General features: G+C 41.8%; 1 protein-coding gene across 1 annotated transcript in view; it reads right to left on the minus strand.

The window, feature by feature from the left end:
* The window catches only part of slc30a2 (solute carrier family 30 member 2), an 83,771-nt gene that overhangs the window by 32,834 nt on the left and 23,944 nt on the right, over positions 1 to 26,993 (minus strand). Inside the window, exon 3 of the mRNA XM_080193274.1 lies at positions 21,976 to 22,122. Within this exon, the coding sequence (XP_080049400.1) occupies positions 21,976 to 22,122 (147 nt within the window). The remainder of the gene's footprint in view (positions 1 to 21,975; positions 22,123 to 26,993) is intronic.

Here is a 26,993-nt window from a genome sequence, read left to right on the forward strand (position 1 = left end):
CAAGTCACAAGGCTGACTTTTGTTGAGTGCATTGATTTTCTGTCACTTCACTTTGATTTTAACACTCATGCTTGTTACTACTTTTGGCTTCAGTAGTTTTTTTAGCTGTTGGAACAGTATTGGGTGCAACATGAAATTAGTTGCTGAATTGGATTAGTTTCGATTCCTTGAGTGAGTGTATTTCTCCATTCTAAGATTGCCTTGTACACATCTGTACTTTCAGCCTTTCTATTTGTCTAGGGATAACTTGGTGATGATGTATGGTGCTGAATTTCCCAGATGTTTATGTAGCACCTGAATTCACTCAAGAACTGAAGGCCATAGTTGCTCATCACAATGTCATAATGATTGCCATAATAACTGAATTATGCTTTCAGGCATTCTATGATCTCACCAGTAGTCATTGATGACAACTTGCCTAATTTTCAGTAGTTTGAATAATAGGCCATGGTGATAGGATAATAAGTGCCAATGAGAGTGAAGAAGTCTACTCCAAACATCATTATGATCTGTTTGGGTTGTCATGAGCCATGAACAGTTCTTCAGCTTACTTAGCTTGATGTCTGTTTCAAGCACTTCCCTAGCTGATGTGGTCCTTAATCTCATTGCTCATTTTTGACCAGTGGAGCACTTCTCTTGCCTTCCTCAGACTAGATACAATTCCTTGATGACTTGCATGCATATGCTTCAGATCTCTTTTTCTCAGCTCCTTAGGGGCAATGACTTGCATTTCTTTGTACAAGATGCCATCTTGGGCAACCACTTCATCTCTGTATGACCAATACTCTCTTGTAGCAACAGGTTTGATGGTTTTAGGTCATTCTTTCATCATTATCTCCCACAGCACTTGGAGAGTTACATCTTATTGTGTAGTTTGCTTGATCTGAGCAAGGTGCTTGTCTGTCCAATTCAATGTCTCTATGGAGTTAATAATTTCGAGTGCATGTGTTGTGGCTTCGCTTTAGATCTTGAAGGTTTTACACTTTGTACTGGTATCATCAACTCCTTCAAAGGGAGCATGTCAGTGATGTACATCTGCTTCCCTTGTTTGTACTTCACTTTGAAATTGTTCCATCTGGTGGGTGAAATGACTTTTTCCATCATACATATACATCCGTAGACCATCATTCATAATCAATTCCACTCCTGGAAGATCATTCACTATCTCATGCTGTCTATATTGAAACTTTTCCAAAGCAATAGGTGCCAAATGGCATGCAAAACCATCTGAATCTCCCAAATGGCATCCAGAACATAATCAGAAAACTTTTGCTTTCATCCAACTTCACTTCCAGGATCCATCCTTACCATCTGGGCAATAAAAACCTTTGCCTTGGCAAGCAACAGAAAAATGTATCCAATGGTTGGCATTGGATAGTGAGATCTCTTCAAAGCTTTGCTAAAGTCTTTTGGATCAATGCACACATTCCACTTTCCAGATTATTTTCACTGCTACCAAGCTGCTGATCCCGTCTGTAGATGATATCACTTTTTTGATTACTCCCATCTTTTGAAGCTCTTCTATTTTGACTTCCAGGCTGGATTTCAGGTCAGCAAGAACTCTCTGTGGAAGATACTGTGCTGGTCTCGCATCTATTTCAAAGTGATATTCAGTAAGAAGTCATCTAAAACCTGTGAAAACATCTTTGTAATTTGTCAATAGTCAATGGCTTGATGCCACGAGTGAGACACTGTAAATCTCTTGTGGTACATGAGGGGTTACCATCCAAAGTTCTGACTTTTCAGTTGATTGGTTTTTGCTCAGCAATTACCATCTGGAACTGCACATTTTCTTCCTTCCTACTGCATTTGGCTCTCAGCTTAGTTTGTCTTCTTGGGATGGGCATTGTTCCAACAAATAGCTTCAACTTTATCATGGATAGCTTCATTTTTGGGTGACCACCTTCAGCCACTTCATACAGGTCTGCAGAGTTCATGATGTTTCACTTGGCACTGATGTCTATCAGAAACTTCACATTGACCTGATGCTCCCCTTCTGCAGTTGTCATTCCAAGAGTAACAAACCATCTTTATCTTGAAACTTGACAGTGCCAACTTGGTCTTGGGTGTAGAGCAATTCACCAGAAATATCCAATTTCTCTCTAGCAACCATCTTTATAAACTTGCTTTCCTTCTTTCCAATATAACATTGGTGTGTGAAGTGATTCAGCTGCTTGTAGTTACTTTGTGCATTTCTTTTTCATTTGTGGTATCCCCTGTAATATCTACACCCAGTACTCTGGTCTTGATCTTTCTGCCAGCCCTTCCATAAATAGTTCTTTCTTTTCTCCATTGAATTTTGCTTGGGTGGCCTGAACTGCCTTTCAGCAAAGTACAAAGCCTCATCAGTTCTCCCATTAATACTCTTCAGCTGATAATTTGCAATCCCCAAATATTGATATGCATCAACAGCTTTCTTGAAAATAAATTCAGCTTCTCTCAGTAGACATATGCTCAGGTTGTGATTGCTTGTTCCATCTCTCTAACAAGATAGATCTTTCTATCTACCCAAACTCAAGATTCAGCCACATATTTCAGTGCAGTCACACAATGATCAATATTCTCCCCATTTCTGAGCTCTGGTGTTGAACACATACTGTTGATGAATAACATTAGGAGAGGGTTAGAAGTGGCTCTTTAATGCCTCAAATTTTAAACTGCATTTTCTCTTCCTCAAAGAGGCTCAGGGTACAACACAGCTTTTACTCTAAATTGGATGAGGTGAGTTACTATTCTTATTTTGCAGATTTCTTGGTCAACTCTGTGGCAATTTCACAACTTTGCCACTGAGTGGAAGAATTTCTAAATCACACTCAAATCTCCCTTCATCTCCATAGGAGCAGTTACAAGAATATTCAAAGTCATTCTGACTCGTCCAGCAATCAATGTCACGTAAAATGTTGCAGACTGAAGTTCTTTTTAGTTATTGTCTGCTATTTTTCATCTGCTGGTTCTCTTGCAACAATGAAAATCCACTCAATTTCAGCTGCACACTTTTTTCTTCCATGCGCTGGATCAAAATGGCTACTGCCCAGAAACCTTTATGTACAAAATTTGACATGACTGTGGCAAGCCAGAGTGCAAAAAAGCATTTATTCAAAGAATAACCACCTATTCTGTTCATGTTCTTGTTCAGTTTCCCCTTAACTGCTGGATTCTAAATTATTCCCTGTAGTGCAAGTTCCACATTGAGTAAATAAATTTCTCCTGAATTCTTGCTTGGATTTTTTAGCAACTATTTTATTTTGATGCCTTTCTAGATTTGCTCTTCCCCGCAAGAAGAAATATTCTCCCTAATTTTCATCTATCAATGCCTTTCACAATTTTAAAGACCTCTACAATGTTACCCTCTTCTTTCTTTTCTCAACAGGAAAGAGACTTAGCCTGTCAATCCTTTGCTGACACATATGCCCATGTATTTCTGATATCATCCTTCCATATCTTCCCTGCATCTTCTCCAGTACTCCTTTTGATAATATAGAGACCAGAACTGGACACAGTAATGTAAATGTATTTAACCAAGATTCGACACAGGTTTAGCACAACTTCCCTACTTTACAATTCTACCCTTCTAAAAATAAAGCCTAGTGCTTGGTTTACATTTTTATGGCCTTGCTAACCTGTGACATAACTTTTGGTCCCATACCCCACCTGGACCCACATGTTGAACAGTAAAGTGAGTGGGCGGGTAAGTGGAGCTGAGTCCATGAAAATATTAGCCATGATCTTATTTAATGGTGGAGCAGGCTCGAGTGGGCCAGATGCCTACTCCTGCTCCTTGTTCTTATGTCCTAAGTATAATGTGTTGATGCCGGCATTGGATTGTGGTGGGCACAGTAAGAAGTCTCTCAACACTAGGTTAAGGTCCAACAGGTTTAATTGGAATCACCAAATTTAGTGGTAGTGTTTCCAAATAAAGCTGTTGGACTTTAAACTGGTGTTGAGAAACTTCTTCCTAAGTAGTAAATGATCATTATGTTCTTCCTACCAAAATGTACTACCTCACAAATATGTCTTGAACTTAGTTGTCCAACATGCAAGTTTGTTCATTTCCTCCTTTAATTTGTTGCCATCCTCGATATGGTTATCACTCCAAGTTGGAGCCACCTGCAAATTTAGAAATTGAGCTTTGATGCTAAAATCTAAAGTGTTGATGTAAATTGTGAACAGTAGTAGTCCCAGCACGATCCTTCGGGATCACCTCTTCCCAACTTCTGCCATTCTGAATAACTACTCTTCACACACACACACTCTGCTTTCTATCTTGAAACCAGTCAGCAATCCATTCTGCTACTTGTCTTCTGACTCCACGTTCTCATTCATTCTGCTGTGGGACAACTTGTCAAGTAGCTTTGAAAATCCAGATAAATTACATGCACTGCATTACCATTATCTTCCCACCCTGTGTTATCTCCTTAAAATACTTATCAATCCCAGTGAAGGCACTGTATGGACTGTGTTCATATGGAAGCTTTTGAGATTCTTTCATTTTTGAAAATAGATCACGATGAGCTTTAAAAGACGGCCTTCGACAGTTCATCTGACTCTGGATTCCAGGAAACACTGTCACACTGTCTTGTCAGGACAAAGGGATTTTCCAGGATAAAGTGGTATAGCTGCCCTTGTAAAACTAACCTAACTACAATGGATCAGTCTGAGGCCAGGATGATTGCCCCAAACCTCCAGGGGTGATGTCTGCAAACAAGACCCAAGTTGTCACAAACTGAAATCTAACTGCCCCCCCCTTGCCAAGACTGGTTCACTTCAGCTGGGTTTACTCCTACTCTCCTCTAATGGGGAACAGGTGGCCCAACCCTTCCGGAATAGAAAAAAGGCACCCCCAGCTTGGCCCTCTGACACTGTCCAAGAGGCAAAGTGGTAATGCCCAAGGGGCACCTTGGCACTGCTGATCAGGCACTGCCCATGGGGCAGGACCAGAGGGAGTGGTGCTAATTGGGGTGGGGTCTATAGGGGGCTAATTGGAGGGTGGGGGAGTCCCCACTGCCACTCTGCAAAAGGATCACAGGCAAGGGAGGGAAGAGGGGTGATTGGGGCTGGCCATCCGGGTGGTGGGGAGGGAGGGTCTGCTGGGGAGTGGGTGGAGTTGGGGAGATCGAGGCTGGCGGGGAGATGGAGATATCAGGGTTTGCCACAGAGATCCGGGAGGCCAGCGACTGGGAATATGGAGGGGAGGGGGGAGTTTGAAGGGGCAGTGAATTGGAGTCTTGGGGCTGGCTAGCGATCAGGAGACTGGTAGTGTGGGGCTACTATGCATACGCTGATCTTGGCGCCAACAGGTCCTAAGCTGCCAGCCTCTCAGGTGAGAACAGGCCACACCCACTGCTTTTCAGAAGAATGACAAAAGGGGACTCCGCAGCATTCAGAGTGTCAGAGATTCACTCTGAAAATCAGTGGCAGTTACTGATACAGATCCAGTTTTCACACAAATCTGGCACTTAGAATTTTTTGGGAGAATTGCCTCCCGTATATGGAAGAGATAAGTAACAATGTTGATCATCCAATCTGCTGGGAGCGCTGCAGAACAATAGCAGTAAAACTGCTGTGTCATTGTTGTCAAGAAGCTGAAGACTGAAAATCTTAGTAAACGCTCAGCCTAATTCCTTTCCCTCAAGGTCCACTAATGCAAGATTTGACCTGGTAAGGAATCCACAAGGAACTGACTTCATGATCTTCTGCAAAGCCATCTCTTTGAGGGAACCCTACAATAATCCTGATATCCAACTCCACCTGTGAGAACTCAACTAAACCACAACTCAAGAATGGAAAATATTTATTTCTTTACCAGCCTGCATTGGATGTTCAACACTGAGCCAAACTGTGAACTATCGACTGTTTTAGTTTATAGTAATCTCTTTAACTATACCACTCTTGTGCACATAACAGTTAGACTTTCAGGGTAAATGCACAAAAAAAAATTCTCTATCTAAACTTGTAAAAGTTCTGCTGTTATTTACAGCTGAAAAGGTTAGAGTATTACAGTTAGAGTTTCAGTTCTCTCCCAACATTGTCTGCACCATATTCAATAAGGCAGATCAAGTAAGCTTTTCCCTTTTAAAATTCATGCTTTTAGTTATAATACTTTTTGTTCCTAGATGTTCTTATATTCTCTCATTTGGAAGGGCTCTATTATTCTCCTACCACTAATATTAAGCTGACTCATCTATAATTCTGTGGACATGTTCTATCTCCTTCTCAAATAAAGGAATTACAAATTATATTAGCTATCTGTCAGTCCTCTGGCAGTACACCCTTCTCTAGCAATTTGTTAAATATGAGTAAGTAGGGCAGCACAATGACAAGGGTGGCATGATGGCACAGTGGTTAGCACTGCTGCCTCACTGCTAGGGACCCAGGTTCAATTCCCAGATTGGGTGACTGTCTGCGTGGAGTCTGCACATTCTCCCCATGTCTGCATGGGTTTCCTCCAGATCCTCAGTTTCCTCCCGCAGTCCAAAAGACATACTGGTTAGGTGCACTGGCCATGCTAAATTCTCCTCAGTGTAGCCAATCAGGTGCCGCAGTGTGGCAAATCAGGTTTTCACAGCAACTTCTTTGCAGTGTTAATGTAAGCCTACTTGTGATAATAATAAACAAACATAAACCTAAAAGAAAACTTCCCTGGGTTATTTTAAAATACGTGATACAGTCTATTTGCATCAAGTTTTATCTTTGAGTTTTTCTATTTTATTCAGAACACCACATTATTTATTTTCAAAGCATGTGTTTATGTGTGACATGGTGGCACAGTAGTTAGCACTACCATCTCTCAGCACCAGGGCCCGGGGTTTGATTCCTGGCTTGGGTCACTGTCTGTGTGGTGTTTGCACGTTCTTCCTGTGTCTGGGTGGGTTTCCTCTGACTGTTGCGGTTTCCTCCCACAGTCCAAATATGTGTAGATTAGGTGCATTGGCCATGCTAAATTGTCCCTTATTGTCCCAGGATGCATAGACTAGAGGGATTAGCAAGTAAATATGTGGGGTTATTTTGATAGGGCCTAGGTGGGATTGTTGTTGGTGCAGATTTGATGGGCCGAATGGTCTCTCTCTGCACTCTAGGATCCTATGGTTCTATGGTCTCATTAGCTACCATTCAATGTTGGCTGTAATTTTCTGGCCATTCATACCTGCTGCCATTGCAAGGAAGGACAGAATTTGGCCCTCAGCCAAATCTCCATTCGCTGCAACAGGGCAGGAGAATCCTAATGTCATGAATGGCCAGAAAATCCTGGTGAATACCAAAATGAAGAAATTATTTCACATTCCTGCCACCTATCGTTATCTGTGGCATAATCCTTTAATGTTTTTTGCTGCTTGATAACTTAATTTCATCATTCCCTTTTGCCTTGCTAATTGTTTTCCCTTGATTTCTCTTATTTTTTTCATACTCTCATATATTTCTCTGCTGCTTGTACTCCAATGTACTTCTCAGTAGTTCCCTTTTACCTTTATTCTTTCGTGGAGTTTCACTTGTTTAGTTTATTCTTTCCTTTGAACAGAGTATACTTTTCCTGTGCTCTTAAGTACTGTTTTTAAATGTTTCCCACTCTTGTTCTATACCATTGTTTGCCAACATTGTCACTCATTTTATTTTCCCCAAATTTCCATTCCTTCTATCAGCTTTTCTCCAATCCATTAATCTAGCTTTCATCACATTTTTTGTCATTATTTAGGCGGACTAAATCCGAATCTACTATCTGATCTCTGGTCCACTTTCATTAAAATAGCAGCAGAGTTTCAAGTTAGTGTGTTAACAAATTTGTTATTGGTATCATAGTGAAGTGTCAACCCTCATGATTGTTGTTGGAAGTGAAAATATTGAGATAACGGGATAAACTTTGGTTTTCCTCCTTTAAGACTCCTTAAAATCTATCTAATTGATTAAACTTCTGTTCATCTGACCTAATGGCCGGAACATATGTGGAATGGCAGCAGCATCACATTGCCAAGGTGTTCCTTTTTATTTACCTTAGTCTGCAGCTGCACATTTCTCACTCAAGCTTCTGTCCCAGGCCTGGTGAGAATTGTGCAGTGTAGGAGTTCTGGAATCCTTCCAGTGTAGGACAGCAGCTTCAGGGCAAATGAAGCTATGGCCCCTGTTTAATGGTGCTGACTGCAGTGAAGTGGGTGAATTTAAAGGTCCCAGTTTCTTTGAGAAGCCAGTGGGAAATGTGGGAGGTAAGTGGGTAAGATATTAGAATGGTTGGGGGCAGGTGGCCTTGGGTACTCAGGGGAAGGATTGTTGGATAGTCAGAGGAGGTTGGCTCGAGATAACGGTTGAGGGATGGAGGGGTTGGGTAGGTAGTTGGGGGTGGGGGTATAGTCAGGAATGTAGTTGGCTGGGTGAAGGGGTTGTGAGAGTCAGTAGTATAGTTATCTAGAATAGAAGTGATTTTAATTCTTCCAACTCTTCCTGGATAACTTTCTGCAAAGACAGATGGAACCATCCAAAATCTCCAATTTAAATTGATGCAGAGATTGCCAAGTAATACTATAAACTTCCCAGAAAATTACCATGAAAATCTTCCCTGGAGACGTCCAGGAGCTACCTAGTATACCTCTGGGGAACAACAACAACCACCACCACAACCTCCCTCCCCCTCCCCCAAACCCCCACCCCCCCCACATAGGAGGTGAGAAGTTAAGAACCAATATCTCCTTGTATGGCTCTGTCACACTGTTGAATAATGCTCCTGTGAAGTATTTTGAGACATTTTGTTACTTTGAATGCACTCTTATAAATATAAGCTGTTGTTCAGTACATTCAACTGGGTCCTCACTCGACCAGCAACACTGAACCTTGATTTCTACATTCCCTTTTCCTTGGCTCCCAACACCAAACTCCTTTGGAATATCCATTTAAATACTAGAGTTGAAATTGTGTTGTGAAGGTCCTCACCGCACCCACTAATATTAGTTGACAGAAAGCCCAGAAAAGATTTGGTAGTTCAGTGGCTGGGTTAAAAATCCAGTGAGAAGCTTGCTGCACTGCTCATGGAGGCTGAATTTTATTGGGCCTTGCGGTCTCCAAAATTTTCCCCAGCTAAGAGGTTGGGATGGAAGCCCATCCATGATTCCAATGGCTAATTCAGAAGTCTAATGCTAGGTGCCACATTTATTGCTTTAAGGTGAGACTTCCAACTCTTATGAGGAAGTCCCTTCTTAGAGTGGCCAGCCAATTGGATTAATCGTTACCTCTGTAGTCCCAGCAGTACCACCGCTGGACCTGCAGGCAGTGCTGAGCAGCCTCGACTGATGAGTAAGTCTGGAGTTGGGGGTCGTGGAATGGGGGAGGTGAGTAGGGGTAGTGGTTCAAAAGGCCAGGGGTCATGATTAAAGCAAGTATGACCTTGGTTCGAGGGCCTCCAATGGACCCAGGGAATCCAAAAAGAGGCTCTCCCACATTACCCGACATCAGCCCACTGCAGGTAATATACCGGCACCACCATGAATGCCTACTTAAAGGCCTCAATAGATACAAGGCTGGGTGAGCTGTCTACCTCCTCCTACAATCCCCATTAGATTTCAAGTAGATCGGGGGTGGGTAGGTAAGCAGCAGGAAGGCCACCACTGAATTTTGCAAATCCCCCCCCACCTCCTTTCCGAACACACTGACAAGGTGCATAAAATCCAACCGCTTGTTTCCTGTGTTGTTGGACTTTCCTCAACCCGTTCCCAACAAGTCCCGAATTTAAAATTCAACCCTCTCTTTCCATTTCCCACAGCAGCTTATCACCTTTAGATAATAGCTTTCAATATCCAGACACCGTGGACAGAAAGTTAGAAAAATTGCTTTTAATAACAACTTGGTGGACCTTTTCTTCAACATTTCTGGATGATATTGTCATTTTCCTTCTGCATTGTAAAGGCTCTGTGATTTTCTTTTCCATTTATTTACAAACCTCAACATAATAGAATATCAAAATCAGGATAGAATATCAAAATCAGGATAGTAATAAAATTGTATTATCTGCCATATTTATCGATGAGTTACCAGTAATTAAAAAGCAAAGCACGGAAGAAATACATTCAAAGTGCCTTCGTTAATTAGGTTTTCTAAAGTAGACAATAAATTAATTAAAATGCTTTTTCTTTACAAATGAAGCTGGCTCTGAGGACATTGTAATTGTGTGTGGCGTTTTACTTCTGGCCGCGGGTATTGTTACAGAAAATGGATCACATCTTTTATAATGTGTACTGCCAACAAAGATTCATGGCACAGTGAATGTGAATGTGGCAATACATTAAAAAGCAAAGTCTCCTTAGTTCTCTTTCTCTCTGCTACCATTCGAATCGCAATGAAGGCAATGTTTGTTTCAACAACAAAAAACACAGCACAAATCAGGGTGGCATCTGAAAATAATAAATGGGGATTTGTGTCACATGGCCCACTAAATAATTAATTTAGTAATCCAATACAAGTTAAAGCCAATAAATATTTTACACAAACACAGTTTGATTCTGCAAATATGGAACTTCCTCCAGGTAAATGGAAACATTGGATTAATTGGCCCCAAACATCCACTCACTGATCTCAGCAGTTGCACTGAATAGTAGACCACAGGCTGGATTTTCCCTATGGCACGAGGACCCCTCTGATTAGCTGTACATGGAGATCAAAAGCCAGCATTGTGTGGGGAATCAGTCAATGAAGTAGTTTTCCTGAAGTAGTGACTAGAGGGCAGGTGTGTTGTCCGATTTAAGGAGAGTACGCAAGCCCTCCGAAATGGAGGGACTTTCAGCACAATGCCCTCACAGATAAGTGGGTGCCAGAGCACCCAAAGATGGTGTCACTCTCCCTGTAACACATGTAAATCTTAAATTAAAAAATGGATTAAAAAAACAGGCTCTGTGAAGGAGTGGGAGGGGTTATTTCACAGTGACTGCAACAGAACACAGATTTCAAAGCCTGTCTGGAGTGTTGGCCCTTCAGTTCACTGTTGGGAGGCTGTCTCCAGGTGGCAAAGCTGTTTCCCACTGCCTGTGGTGATTTGCAGGTTGATTGGAAAATCCAGGTCTACTTCTGACAATAGGTTTTAATGTACCTCAATTGAGTATCAGCTGCCTGTAGGCAGATAGGTCTCCCAGACTGTGCATGTCCTTATTGAACTTTCAGTGCATAAGGGTCATGAGCCCTCAACATCATTATCCTTATGAAGGATGGACAGCTATTTCACTACTTGTATACTCCAGACTACCAGATATCAGATTCCTATTATTTTCCAATGGATCCTGCAGTCTCCAATTGGAGTTAAGAGAAGGGTTTGACAGCAGTAAATTCAGAGTCATAAGAGCAGTGTCTATTAAAAATAAGACAGTTGTAATCCATTTAATGCTTGGGCAATGAATCCTATCAAGGAGAAAATAGAAATGTATTCAATGGATTCAGTTTTATATTCAGAATAAAACGTTCACTTATCTTCCAGTGATTGGTCCTTTGGGCAAATTTTGAGACTCTGCCAGGGGCCTTGGTGGTGTCAGCCAAAGATTAGAAAATCAGATATTCCACCTTGCATGCAGGCAGCCATATGCCACATTTAAGTGAAATATTTATGAAAATTAGAATCCATACAGAACTTTATAACTCTAGGTGATGCTCCATCATTGTTCAGTGTGCACTTCCCTAAATGCAACAGGAACATGACAGCCAATGGCTCAAGCTGTCTTGGAGTGTTTCAGCTGTTAAAGGTTAAATTCATATCTTGTATTCTTTTCCTCTATTTTTCAGTCATATTGCTCAGATCTTCAGTGTATTGAAGTCACACTTTAGTGGTCCTTCCACTTACTGCTCCAACACAAGCTGTACTAGAAACAGAGTCGATGGATGGAATTTTAACCATGATGGGAGTGGAGCTGTAAAATGCAGTGAGCCACTCAAAAAATCTATTGACTTTGGTAGGACCAGAAGATCCAGTGGGTCGGAGGTGCCATAAAATTCCATCTCATGAGTATTTCTTTGAATGGGATCTTCTGGTGCCACCAAAGGTTCCCCAGTGGCACAATCAGCAAGCAATGCAAATGGCTATTGACTTTGGCAGAAGCAGAGAGTCTTGTTAGTGGCTAATGGTGAGTCATCTTGGAAAAACGTGTTGTGTGGGATGGGATGGGTTGGGGTTGCAGTAAACTCCAGTCTTTGGCTGTGCCTGTAGTTCCATGTGGATTGATAAGAAGGATCAATTAATCAGGGAGCAAAATCTTTAGGTCCAAAAATACCTCAATATATTCACTCCAATCTCATACAGCTGCCTTTCCAGACAATGCTGCACTTACACGTGTTAGAGGAGACTTGTATGCACTGGCTATTGTTCAATACTAAGGCATTGACTGAATCATACTTTCTGCTCGAACAGTGAAAACGTAGCCACCAGGAGAAGGCTGCTCCTTGGAAGGCATAATGACATTAAGCTTCTGTGAAACAAGATCCTTCTGGGTCAGTGCCTGCAGCTTGTATCCATAAAACAGTCTGTAGTTCATAAAACTTGTGTTCTATTATCAAAGAAAAACACTTTAAAATTTTCTCTATGAAAAGTTACCAAAAAGGGATGAGAACATATAAAACTTTAATCATTTAGCAAAGTTTTCACTGATCTAGTTCATTACACAAGGAATCCATGTGGCTATCTGAGATCTACACAGCAATCTGAAAGTATTTATGAATAGGAAGGGCAAGCAGTCCATAAATATTCAGGTGGTTTCAGAATACAGAAATGTCAGCAGTAGAATAATGCCTGCTATCAGCGCCACAGTCACACTACTTTATTCTGCAGCAATTCATAGTGCTTGGGTTAACTGAAAATGAATGTTGGGAGACCAGGGTTACTGATTGTAACCATGACTGATGATCTCAATTAGAAGCCATTGCACTTCAGCAATAATGAGACCTGGGCCACCCACAGCTTTTTGTGGAGCACACCCCAAGGACACTTAGACAATGATTCAGCTATTCTGACCAATCTGAGGCCATGGAATTCTATGGTACAAGTCAGGGCCTCCATCATCAATATTGGTACATTACACAACATTCAAAGAATGAGGCTGTGCAGCGAGATGACAGCAGGACTAGAGGGCACAGCCTCAAGATAAGGGGGGGGCAGTTTAGAACAGAGTTGAGGAGGAACTTCTTCACTCAAAGGGTGGTGAATCTCTGGAATTCTCTGTCCGTTGAAGTGGTGGAGGCTGCCTCGCTAAATATATTTAAAACGCGGGTTGATGGGTTTTTGATAAGAGAGGGGATTAAGGGTTATGGGGAGAGGGCGGGAATGTGGAACTGAGCCACGACAGATCAGCCATGATCTTATTGAATGGCGGGGCAGGCTCGAGGAGCTAGATGGCCTACTCCTGCTCCTATTTCTTATGTTCTTATGAAAGTCAACTCATTTGGCAGGATGTCAACAGGAAAAATCCAAAGATGTGCAGCTTAGGTAGATTAGCCATGTTAAATTGCCCCTACTGTCAGGAAATTAGCAAGGTAAATATGTGGGGTTATGGGATTAGGGCCTGGGTGGGATTATAATCAGTTCAGACTCGATAGGCCAAATGGCTTCCTTCTGCACTATAGGGTTTCTATGATTCTATGAAAAGGATTTTGAATAGGAAGAGGATAAGATGGACAGATCTGATGTATTGGCAGAGAGACTGATGTGGAACAGAGTGATTGAGAACTGCATTCAGTCAGGGATACATCCTGCTGCTGAAAAGCATTGTTTCTTCAATGAAACCCTCCAAGTCTTACACAAAGGATAGTCACACTAGAGAAGACCATGGCCCATCTAGTTCACTTTTGGCTAGCCTGAAAGTCGCCTGATAACAAAATTGGAATTATTGCCCAATCAAGCAATTTCCATCAACAGAACTACTCCAGGCCCAGATAAAAGCAAAAATACTGCAGATGCTGGAAAATTTGAAATAAAAACAGAAAAATGCTGGATAAATTCAACAGGCAGCATCTGTGGAGAGAGAAATAGAGTTAACATTTTGAGTCCATAGCTGGAGAGAGACAGAAAGGGATATTATCTATCTGTCTTCAGTTTTGTAGAAGGGTGATGAAATAATCTCAATGTGGCCAGTCTTCCATCATTATTACCCTCGAATTAGACCATTAATAAAGTACTGCTCGGTGGCTGCAATGTACAAGCCCTGGAACCCCTGATCTTGCTGGCCTGAGAACAGCCAGCTGTCTTCAACTCCCCTGCTGCTCCTTCCCTACTGGACAAGCCTCACAGCAGTAGACTGAAGTGCCATCATAATAGGTGACATTGGACTCAAAACATTAATTCAAAGCTTTGACAAAGGGTTGCCTGAACTCGAAACATCAGCTCTTTTCTCTCCTTACGCTTACTGCCGGACCAGCTGAGATTTTCCAGCATTTTCTCTTTTGGTTTCAGATTCCAGTATCCGCAATAATTTGCTTTTATTGACACATAAATTCTCCACAGACGGTGCCAGACCTGCAGAGTTTATTTTCAGCTTTTATACCAGACCCAGAACTGATGCAAAGATATCCCCAGTGTTGGATTGCTTTAGGAACCATCCAAAGTCATTTATTCTTCTCATGCATTTTATACTTACCACATGCCATGTCTCAAATTACAAATATACTGTATAGTATATCTGAGGATCCAAGAACATAACACACATTAGCCGCGTATTAACTCACTAGGTGGAGAGAGCTGAGAGTTAAAATGTAAATACAGCAATGTGCCACCAACACACCACTCATTTTCCAGTGGCGTTTTGATGGCGTAGATATTAGTATCCCATTATGGAGGAGCAGAACACTTGATGAACATATTTAAATTGGGCACCCACAATGTAATTGGGAGCCCAGTTTAAAATAGACTACTGCAGTTGCATGGATTTCTGAGGGGTTGGGTAACCTGGCATGGAAAGGTAGGCAGGAGGTAATGGCTGCACAAGATAATTGTCTCTCAAAACCCTTTGTGGGCCAGGAGGAACAGAATTTCAAGGAAGGCTTCTCCAAAGCTGATTGTGTCCTCTTCCCACTACTGCTGAAATTGCTGACCTTCCCTCTCCATCCTATCGTTTCTCTTTCTTTCCCCCTCCCCCAACTCACCCAGCCCCAGTGCCAATCATCAACCCTCCCAACACCCTGCCAAATCCCAATGGCCAATCTTCCCCCTTCTGATTGCCAGGAAGCATCTGCAAGAGTCCTGAATTGTAAATTTTCATCTCTGCTTTTCTTTCTGGTTACCAGTTAGGCTATCAATTTGCCTGGTTGCTGCACAGGAAACAAGATATAAAAAACAAGAGATCTCGTTAGATTTGGCAGCATCTCACTGGCTCTGACCTTGCTGGGTTCTTTGGCTATTTTCAGCCTTCACTGTCTCCCCATAAAAACTAGAGCCAGTATCCCACAAGTGTATGGTGTCGAAATTTGCTGATGACACCAAGATTGGTGGTACGGCAAATTGCGCAGAGGGTGTGGAGAGTCTGCAGAAGGATTTAGATAGGCTGGGCGAATGGGCCAGGAACTGGCAAATGGAATTTAATGTTGGCAAGTGCGAGGTGGTCCACTTTGGTAGGAAGAATGGTAGGAAGGACTATTACTTACGTGGCAAAAAACTGCAGCAGGCGACGGTGCAGAGGGACCTCGGGGTCCTTGTGCATGAGTCGCAAAAACCCAGCTTGCGAATGGGATGCTGGCCTTCATAGCGAGGGGGATTGAATATAAAAGTAGGGAGGTCTTGCTGCAGCTGTATAGGGCATTGGTGAGGCCGCAGCTGGAGTGTTGTGTGCAGTTTTGGGCGCCGTACTTACACAAGGATATTTTGGCCTTGGAGGGAGCGCAGAGGAGGTTTACTAGGCTGATGCCGGAGTTGAGGGGGTTGAGCTATGAGGAGAGGCTGAATAAACTAGGCTTGTACTCATTAGAGTTTAGAAGAATGAGGGGAGATCTCATTGAGACATATAAGATGATGAAAGGGATGGATAGGATAGAGGTGGAGAGACTCTTCCCGCTCAGAAAGGACAGTAGGACTAGGGGGCACAGCCTCAAGATAAAGGGGGGGCGGAGTTGAGGAGGAACTTCTTCACTCAAAGGGTGGTGAATCTCTGGAATTCTCTGCCTGTTGAAGTGGTGGAGGCTACCTCGCTAAATATTTTTAAGACGCGGGTTGATGGGTTTTTGATAAGCGAGGGGATTAAGGGTTATGGGGAGAGGGCGGGAATGTGGAACTGAGCCACGACAGATCAGCCATGATCTTATTGAATGGCGGGGCAGGCTCGAAGGGCTAGATGGCCTACTCCTGCTCCTATTTCTTATGTTCTTATGAGTTGAAGTCACATCACATCTTTGTCTCCTCCCACACTTCCCACCTTTCCATCAATAGTGCCCTCTTAGCGATCTTAGCATTGTGAATGTGTCTAAGCCCATTCTATCCTTTGCTGATCTCTAACTCTATAACCTACATTGAAGAAGTGCTCCCAGACTGAAGTAGCAACACAAAGGCAAATCTGAAATTAAAACAAAAAATGCTGGAAATACTCAGTAGGTCAAGCAGCATCCGTGGAGCTAAAGATTCAGATTAATGATCCTTCACCACAGAGCTATGGTGACAGTTAGCTGCTTCTTGTGATGGCTGTTGGAATGTCAGTAACATAAGCCTCTGGTTGTACACTTATGTCATAGCACCAAACCACACTGGTCAACATAGTAGCTATCAGAGCTTCCTACTGACTGGTACTTCTGACTGGATGTATATGGATACTATTAGGGAAGTGCACCTCACCAGCCTGATTTCCAGCTAAGTCCTGGTTCTGAGCACTATAGCATGGAACCAGAAATCTGCACGAAAGTAGTTAGTGGGTTTTCTCTGATGTGACTGAACCTCTTTCAAAACAATCATGCTGACAAATCTAGCAGGATGATGTGGAGATGCTGGCGTTGGACTGGGGTAAACACAGTAAGAAGTCTCACAACGCCAAGTTAAAGTCCAACAGGCTTATTTGATAGTAAACGCCACTCGCTTTCAGAGCGCTGCTCCTTCGTCAGGTGAGTGGGAGATCTCAAATCTCTCCCTCACCTGATGAAGGAGCAGCGCTCCAAAAGCTAATGGTGTTTACTACCAAATAAACCTGTTAGACTTTAACCTGGTGTTGTAAATCTAGCAGGGACAGGCTTGTAAGTGGATGTCCAAGATCTCAGCAACATAATCACAACATTTCAAGAGGAGATTTTTTTTTTCCCCACTGTGTTTAGGCACCCCTGTAAGATGGTCCTTGTTTTGGGATATTTCTTACAACTTGTGGTGAATAGAAGAATGGAAATTTTAATAATCTGTTTCCTCTCAATGGTCAACTGTTCCTCAAAAAGAAACTACAGTCTTTTCTTCCTGACTCCCTAAAGGCCTTGAAATCTTTAAACATTGCACAATCCTAAATCACTTGTATCGTCTACGCTTTATTTCTCAACAAAATTGTTGACAATGAACGCAAAGCAAGGCTTAATATGAATGTTCTTTGGATTGGAGGAAGTTTTGTAGTGGAGTTCCCCAGGATTTGGGGCTGGGACTCTCGCTGTTTTTGGTATATATTAATGATCTAGACCTTGCAACGCAGGCTACAATTTCAAAATTTGTGGATGACACAAAACTTGAAAGCATAGTGAACTGCAAGGAGGACAATGTAGAACTTCAAGAGAACGTAGGCAGGTTGGTGGAATGAGTGGATAAGGAGCAGATGAAATTTAATGCAGTGAAGTGCAAACTAATTCATATTGGTAAGAAGAACATAGACGGAAAACATGAAATAGAGGGTACAATTCTAAAATGGGTGAAGGAGCAGGAAAACCTGGACGCATATGTGCACTAATTATTGGGGGTGACAGGACAGATTGAGACAGCAGTTAATAAGGCAAACAGCCTTATTAATAGGACATAGAGCATAAAACCAAATAATTTATGCTAAACTTGTATAGAAAACTAGCTTGGCCTCAGATGGTATATTCTGTGTGCCATACTTTAGGAAGGATATGAAGACAAGAGAAATGTACAGAAAAGCTTGATGAGAATAGTGCCAGCAATGAAGGACTTCAGTTACCTATATAGATTGAAGTTGGAATTGTTCTCCTTGGAGAAGGAGGTTCAGAGGCGACTTTACAGACCTATTCAAAATCATGAGGCATCTCAACAGAGTTGACAGGGAAAAATTGTTCCCATTGGTTGAAGGATTGAGAACAAAAGGGTACAAATTGAAGGAAATTGGCAAAAGAAGCAATGAGAGAAAGCTTTTTCACACAGTGAGCGTTTAGGATCTGGAATATACTGCCTGCGATTGTGGTGGAGGATAGTTCAACCAAGCCATTCAAGAGGGAATCAGATTGACACCTGAAAAAGAAGAATGTGCAGGGCCACTAAGCAAATTGGTCCTACAGAAAGCTGCCACATATACAATGCCAATTTGCCTCCTTCTGTGGTGTAATATTTCTCTGATTCTGACTAGAGGCAAGAACACAACTAACTAAGCCATTGCCAAATGACTTTTAGTCCTGATTTGCCCCTGATTTTGTGGGTCAGTCTTTTGATTTATCTGTCTGCATTACCTTCTACACTAAAGTCTTAAAATTTTCCATTAGTCTCTGGAATTTTTAATGCATTCCAGTTATATACAAGAAAAATACATATTGATGGTATTATGATTTTGCAGTTGCTGGTGAAACTATCAACGTCCACTGCCATTACAACAGTAAAACTGAAAGTAATTTCTGGCATTTGTGCATGTGCAGTTAAACTGCTGTCATTGATCCACTCACTGTTGATATCTTCTGAAATCACTCTGAATTAATGCGAGCTTATATTAAAATGCTATTAATCTCACTTAAAAACCTTTGAGAAATGTGTTCCTTGTTGAATGAGGTCTAACTGGATTTTTAATAGGTTAAGTTCATAACAATCTCTCTGGCCCTGAGAAATCAATTTTATATTTGTGTCAAATTTCTCCATTATGATAAATATTGCAACATTTTTAACATAACAAAATATTCTTTAAAGCTTGTTTATAAAATGTTAGCTTTTATCTTAATCCCATATTTTGTTCCAATTTTTACCTTACTTTCTGTAAGAAAAAGTGAAGGCTAATCAGTACATTTTACTTCCTGGTTTGCTGTCTCTGAGAGTACCTTAGTGTGATTGGCTGCCTAGCCTGTTTGATGACATCACTGCTGCTGGAAGGCAGAGAACCTCTATTTTTTGCCCCAGAATCAAATTAAAGCTGTGAAAAAGATGACATTCATTACGCAGAGTTTGCTAGGTTTTTGTGAGCAGCTTTCTTTGAAGACAGCAGCAAGCACTGTTATTTTATGGCTCACTACAGAATCAGGCCATTCTTTAACAGTCCTAGTTCCAAAATGCACATTCTGCAGTTGGGGAGTTGAAAACAAATGTCATTTCCTTGGAGGTCAGACATACCGAGGCCAGGCAGCTTTCTTAGACCTTCTTCAGTCTTCATTTTATGTTCAATTATAACATACTGTTTTTACATAAAGGCAGTTCTGACACTATCATAATGAAACATGTCCTGCTGATGAAGATGCCACGTGTTCTATACTGCTGCATTTTTGCATAAATCCTTTCGTGATATCGAAGGGACATCACCATTCTCCACCAGCTACTATTCACAGACGGCATTAGTAATGTGAAAAATGTATTTTGCTGTATGTGACAGTGGTGCAAGTAAGGTAGCAATTACTTATGGCAAGAATTCACAGGTTTGCTAGTTCTTTTGTCCCTGTGCAGTCATTTCCATCCGCTCCACCATATTTGTGCACTGATTACATCTTCCTTGAAATTACTGACTAAATTCTCCAGGGTGCCATTAGCTATGCTAGTGCTGTTGATGGGGAGCTATCCACCATCAACTATGATATGTCAGGCTCCAGAGTGCCACTTCTTTCTACCTCATCTTGGGAAGGAAAAGAGGATTCGTAATGGGCTACAAGGTAATGCTTTCAAAGATACGCAAGATACTACACTTTGTATATTAAAAAGCGAAACACACATAGTCCTACTGGAAATATGAAACATAGAAAATAGGTGCAGAAGTAGGACATTCAGCCCTTCAAGCCTGCATCACCATTCAATATGACCATGGTTGATCTTGTACTTTCAGCATGCCTCTCCTGCTTTGCTCCATACCTCTTAACCCCTTTAGCCACAAGGGCCATGTCCAGCTCCCTCTTGAACATATCTAACAAACTGGCCCCAACAGCTTTCTGTGGTAGAGAATTCCACAGGTTCACAACTGAGTGATGAAGCTCTTCCTCATCTCAGTCCTGAATGGCTTACTTCTTATTCTTAGACTGTGACCCTTAGTTCTGCACTTCCCCACCATTGGGGATATTCTTCCTGCATTTAGCCTGTCAACTCCCATCAGGATTTTATATGTTTCTGTGAGATCCCCACCCAAAAGTCAGTCCGATTGAAATGTTGAGCACCCTGTTAGGCTGGAAGCACTATACAGCAGGCAGGGGCAGCAAGAGACTCAATGCTAACCCACCAGATTTTGGGGATAAGATTGCAACTAAAGATTCTACAAGCATCTCTCCAATTTAATTTTCTTTTTGTGCTATAAAAGCCTGTCAAACCAGAATAGTGGTGATCTTCCCAGATTCTCCTTAGATGTCAAACTCTATGGTCCAGATTTCGCAATCAGTGGCAAAGCAAGGGTGCTGATTGTTGCCTTTGAAGAAAGCTGTCCACAAAGATGTAGTGGGCTGCATGGAGGAAATTTCCCCTTTTTCATAGTTATTTAAATCTTGCACCAAACCAAAGCGATTTTGTTGGCATGCAACAGCAGTGATGTCAGCAAGCAGGAAGACAACCAGTTAAATTCAAGTATTCACATAGACAGCAAACCAGAAGTTAAAAACACTTAAAATCTTTCCATTTCAATTTAAGTTGTCAGATAGTGTGATACAGGCATGATTGTAGTCAGACAGAAGATAAAATAAAGATGAAAAGATTTTTAATCATTGCAGAGAAATTTGACATTCCACAAATATAAAATTAGTTCTTCAGGCCATTAAGAGTGTAAGCTATAATTATGAAGTTAATATGCTGTTAAAAACGCTTCATGCAACAACGTGTAATATTGAAAAACTCTAAAATGAGACTAACAGTGGTTCGACTGGAAGTTCTTATCATTTTACGACTGACAGGTAGATGGCAATCTGTGGACTCTCTACAAGGAGAAGGATTTTACATTCACTGACATCAACCTCTGGATTTCTGTTTTGCCCTGTGTTTGTGCCAGCTTCAGGAATTGCTGTCAGTGTAGTGATGACGGTAAGAGCGGGCAGCTTTGCCATCATTACCACAGCAAAATCCAGACCTGTGTTTTATTCAATACAAATTTTAAATACTTGTCTGTTTATAGAAACCCCAAATGTCCTTCTGCATCCAACAATTCGCATTGTTCCTTCAGACTGAAATATGTACTGATAAAATCTGATTTCATATTAGTGCAGAGCCTTTTAGTCATAAGTAAATGCCCCATAAATGTCAACAGAATTAAAATGAATGTGGCAACCCTTAATAAAAACATAATCTCATTATCAACAGCATAACAGAAACCTATATTTCTGAAAACAGCAGCAGTCTTAAGCCAATGTATTCAATCCAAGATCAGGTCTTACTTTAAGAAAAAATTTTTAGTAAAAATCATAGATTTTTATTTTTAAATATGAAATGTTTATTTTTCTCAACAGAACAAATTATTCAGGAAGATCTTTAAATATAAACGTTACAGACAAAAGTTGGGGAAGTACATAAAAAGAAACAACTTGTATTATTTGAGATACTATTATACTAAATGTTTGTACTAAACAGAAACAAGATTTTTTTTTAAAAATCAAACCGGTCTTGGTTCTTCCAAAGCACTGACTATTTAAAGGGTTTGCAAATATACCCCCATTTCTGAATACAATAAAGAAAAACTCTCCTACCTGACCTATGCCACCCAAAGTTCATTGTTTTTGTGGCAGGACGTGTGGAAATCCAAAGGGAGAAGAGACTAACTAGCATACTGCCAAAATCTGTCAGTAAATGTGCTGCATCTGTCATGATGGCCAAACTGTGAGCAAAGTAGCCACCTAAATGGGAAAAGAAACAAGGAAAACCATCTATTTAATACAATTTAGGAAGCCACACAGAAGCCTTGTAACAACAGGACAGAGAAATCCTACCTAATACATTCGCGATTAGTGCCACAGCCTTTATCTTCACCATGATTGGTGAATCATTAGCTGTGGTGCCATCACGACATGTTTGACATATTTGACCGTATTGCAGATGAAATCAAAAGACCAAAGGTACCAGAATCTTCAAAGCACAAAAACAATATGAATGCTTGAAAAAAAAGCTTTAGAGAACAAAGCACGCACTTTTACAATCAATGTACAATCCAGCCTTTCGGCAAGCGGTTTAAAGATCTGCAAAGCTCTTCATTTCACATCAACACACACAAAGTGCAATAGTTCACAGTGGATCATTTTTTCAGCCACTGTCATTTCCAATCTGCGCAAGGTTCATCACAGACCCTGCCATTTAAGAAAAGTCATGTAACTTTTTTTAAGAGCAAAGAACAAAGAAAATTACACACAGGAACAGACCCTTCAGCCCTCCAAGCCTGCTGCCCGACTGAACTAAAATCTCCTACCCTTCCGGGGACCATATCCCTCTGTTCCCATCCTGTTCATGTATTTGTCAAGATGCCCCTTAGAAGTCACTACCGTATCCGCTTCCACTACCTCCCCTGGCAACGAGTTCTGGGCACCCACTACTCTGTAAAAAATCTGCCTCCGACATTTCCTTTAAACATTGCCCCTCGCACCTTAAATCTGTGCCCCATAGTAATTGACTCTTCCACCTTGGGAAAAAGCTTCTGACAATCTAACATTTACTATCTGACTATTTAACCTTTGTTTATTTTTAGCAGAGCATGAAAATAAATGTTCTTTCAAACCATTTTAAACTACATATTGAGGATCCTTTATCTGCAAGTCCAAAAACCGAATAAAACCAAAACGCACACTTCTTTGGACTTCATCAAGCTTGAGGGAAAGAATTCCCTGACCAGAGTCAACACAATCCGAGCCAAAACAAACATTCCCTAACGCACACAACATTTACAACAAAATTAGAAAATATTGAAAAATCTCAGCAGGTCTGACAGCATCTGTGGAAAGAAAATAGAGCAAACATTTCAAGTCTGGATGACCCTTTATCAGAACACACAACCCTTAGCTTGGGAAGTCCCTGACCCAACCGAACATGACCCGAATCTTGCCGACAGAATCTCGCCAACTGCATCCAAACTTGTAGCGGGTGAAGTCTGACTGTTTGCCTGCACTCAACACAAATCTCGCAGAATTACAGATGGCATCATGGGTTGCAATTTATTACAGGTACCCTGTATTTATTACCAGTGATACATTTTACTTTTCTAGCCTTTTTATTTACTTTAGACTATAGCGAGACCAGGTTTAGGCTATTATAATGTCAGTAGGCCTAGTTCTGTATGCAATATCCAAAATCTGAAATTATCTGAAATGCAATCAGCCCTGAAGGTTTTAGATAAAGGACACTCAACCTATAGTACGTTGTAATTATGCACATACATTAATTAATGGCAGAGTTAGTTCACTTAGCAGGATTCACTTTCCATGTTAATGTTATCGCTTAATGGAAGCTTTGTACAACTGAGCACAAATTAAGTGAAGCTGATTAAATATTTTAATAACTTTCAATATTGTTCTGCTCCTGTGGTTAAAGACAGTAATCTTCACAATGTTAATGTCTTTCTAAATTTAATCAAAAAGATGTTTAATTGCTTTAATACAATTTTAGTGACTCCCACAGTCTGACAGTATCCAGTATTTCATCCATAGTACACAAAGGGTTAAAGGTGCATCACCTTGCAGGAAAATTGTAACACAAGCTCTTTGCTTACGCAGTGCATTAACATGTAACACAAGGGCAACAAATATGCCACAATAAATAATGTCATTTGCGTCAAAACTGTCACTTATACATAATAAAAATAATATTTTATTGGCAAGTGTCACTTTATAGCAATATTGGTATTCCTTCCATCAGGTGGTTGAGGGGATTAAGAATAGAATGATAAGTAACTGGTTGGGTTGGATTTGACATACTTATCCCAGACAGGATATCAGACATTTCGGAAGGATAGACAGAAGGAAAAGGAGGTGGGGTAGCTCTGTTCATTAAGTATAACTGATGTGGATGTGCCAGCGTTGGACTGGGGTACACACAGTAAAAAGCCTGACAACACCAGGTTTTAGTCCAACCGATTTATTTGATAGTAAACGCACAAGCTTTCGAGGTTTCCCTCTTCTTCAGGTGAATGGAGAGTTCTGGCCTCGGACAGAGCATATAAAGCACAGACAGTTTAGAGATTACTGATTAGAATGCGAATCTTTACACCTAACCTGCTGTTCAAGTCCTAAAGTGGTGCAACAACCTAAGAGGAAGGAATCCAATTGGACTCCTCCGGAAGGCTGCTGCCCTCGACTGGACTTGTATGCCCAAACCATCAGGAGGTGTGTTAACACCAGATTCATCAACCGCACTCACGAGACAGCCCCGAACATCACCCAAGCACAACGCAACACCATCCACGCTCTCAAGACCAACCGCAACATTGTCATCAAACCAGCAGACAAAGGAGGGGCCATCGTCATACTGAACAGAACGGATTACTGTAAAGAAGTGTACCGACAACTAAACAGACAGTTACCCACAGATCCAACCAAAGAACACACTCGTCAACTCAACAATCTGATCAAGACCTTTGATCCGGACCTTCAGAGCACCTTCCATGCTCTCATTCCACGTACTCCCCGCATTGGAGATCTCTACTGCCTCCCAAAGATACACAAGGCAAACACACCTGGCCGTCCCATCGTATCGGGCAATGGAACTCTGTGTGAGAACCTCTCCGGCTACGTCGAGGGCATCCTGAAACCCATTGTACAAAGAACCCCCAGCTTTTGTCGCGACACTACGGACTTCCTACTGAAACTCAGCACACATGGAGCAGTTGAACCAGGGACACTCCTCGTCTCAATGGATGTCTCGGCGCTCTACACCAACATCCCCCACAATGATGGCATTGCTGCGACTGCCTCAGTACTCAATGTTGACAACTGCCAGTTTCCAGATGCAATTTTACAACTCATCCGCTTTATCCTGGACCACAATGTCTTCACCTTCAACAGCCAGTTTTTCATCCAGACACACAGAACAGCCATGGGGACCAAATTTGCACCTCAATATGCCAACATCTTCATGCACAGGTTCGAACAAGACTTCTTCACTGCACGGAATCTTCAACCGATGCTATACACTAGATACATCGATGACATTTTCTTCCTTTGGCCTCATGGTGAACAATCACTGAAACAACTATATGATGATATCAACAAATTCCACCCCACCATCAGACTCACCATGGACTATTCCCCAGAATCAGTTGCATTCTTGGACACATGCATCTCCATTAAGGACGGTCACCTCAGCACCTCACTGTACCGCAAGCCCACAGACAATTCTCCAGCTTCCACCCTAAACATGTTAAAGAAGCCATCCCCTGTGGACAAGCCCTCCGTTTACACAGGATTTGCTCAGATGAGGAGGATCGTGACAGACACCTCCAGACGCTGAAAGATGCCCTCTTAAGAACAGGATATGGTGCTCGACTCTTAGATCGACAGTTCCAATGCGCCACAGCGAAAAACCGCACCGATCTCCTCAGAAGACAAACACGGGGCACAGTGGACAGAGTACCCTTCGTCGTCCAGTACTTCCCTGGAGCGGAGAAGCTACGACATCTTCTCTGGAGTCTTCAACATATCATTGATGAAGACGAACATCTCGCCAGGGCCATCCCCACACCCCCACTTCTTGCCTTCAGACAACCACACAACCTCAAACAGACCATTGTTCGCAGCAAACTACCCAGTCTTCGGGAGAACAGTGACCACAACACCACACAACCCTGCCACAGCAACCTCTGCAAGACATGCCGGATCATCGACATGGATACCATCATCACACGTGAGAATACCATCCACCAGGTACACGGTAAATACTCTTGCAACTCAGCCAACATTGTCTACCTGATACGTTGCAAGAAAGGATGTCCCGAAGCATGGTACATTAGGGAGACCATGCAGACGCTACGACAAAGGGTGAATGAACATCGCTCGACAATCACCAGGCAAGACTGTTCCCTTCCTGTTGGCGAACACTTCAGTGGTCACGGGCATTCAGCCTCTGACCTTTGGGTAAGCATTCTCCAAGGCGGCCTTCACGACACGCGACAGCGCAGAGTCGCTGAGCAGAGACTGATAGCCAAGTTCCACACACATGAGGACGGTCTCAACAGGGATCTTGGGTTCATGTTGCACTATCTGTAACCCCCGTGACTTGCCTGGGTTTGCAAAACCTCACTTACTGTACTGTCTGGAGACAATACACATCTCTTTAAACTGTGATCAGTGCTCCTTCCACACACATTGTCAGCCACTTTAGGACTTGAACAGCAGGTTAGGTGTAAAGATTCGCATTCTAATCAGTAATCTCTAAACTGTCTGTGCTTTTTATGCTCTGTCCGAGGCCAGAACTCTCCATTCACCTGACGAAGAGGGAAACCTTGAAAGCTTGTGCGTTTACTATCAAATAAATCAGTTGGACTAAAACCTGGTGTTGTCTGACTTTTTACATTAAGTATAACATCAGGGCGGTAGTGAGAGACAATATAGGCTCTAAGGAGCAAAATGGATAGAGATAAGGAATAGTAAGGGAAAAAAAGTCACTGGTGGACGTGGTTCATAGGCCCCCAAATAATAACTTCGAGGTGGGGTGGACTATAAACAAACAAATAACAGATGCGTGTAAAAATGGTACGGCAATAATCATGGGGGATTTTAACCTCCGT

Source organism: Carcharhinus amblyrhynchos, chromosome 7 (assembly GCF_965287045.1).
Source record: "Carcharhinus amblyrhynchos chromosome 7, sCarAmb.v2.hapA, whole genome shotgun sequence".
In the NCBI taxonomy this organism is placed as follows: Eukaryota; Metazoa; Chordata; class Chondrichthyes; order Carcharhiniformes; family Carcharhinidae; genus Carcharhinus; species Carcharhinus amblyrhynchos.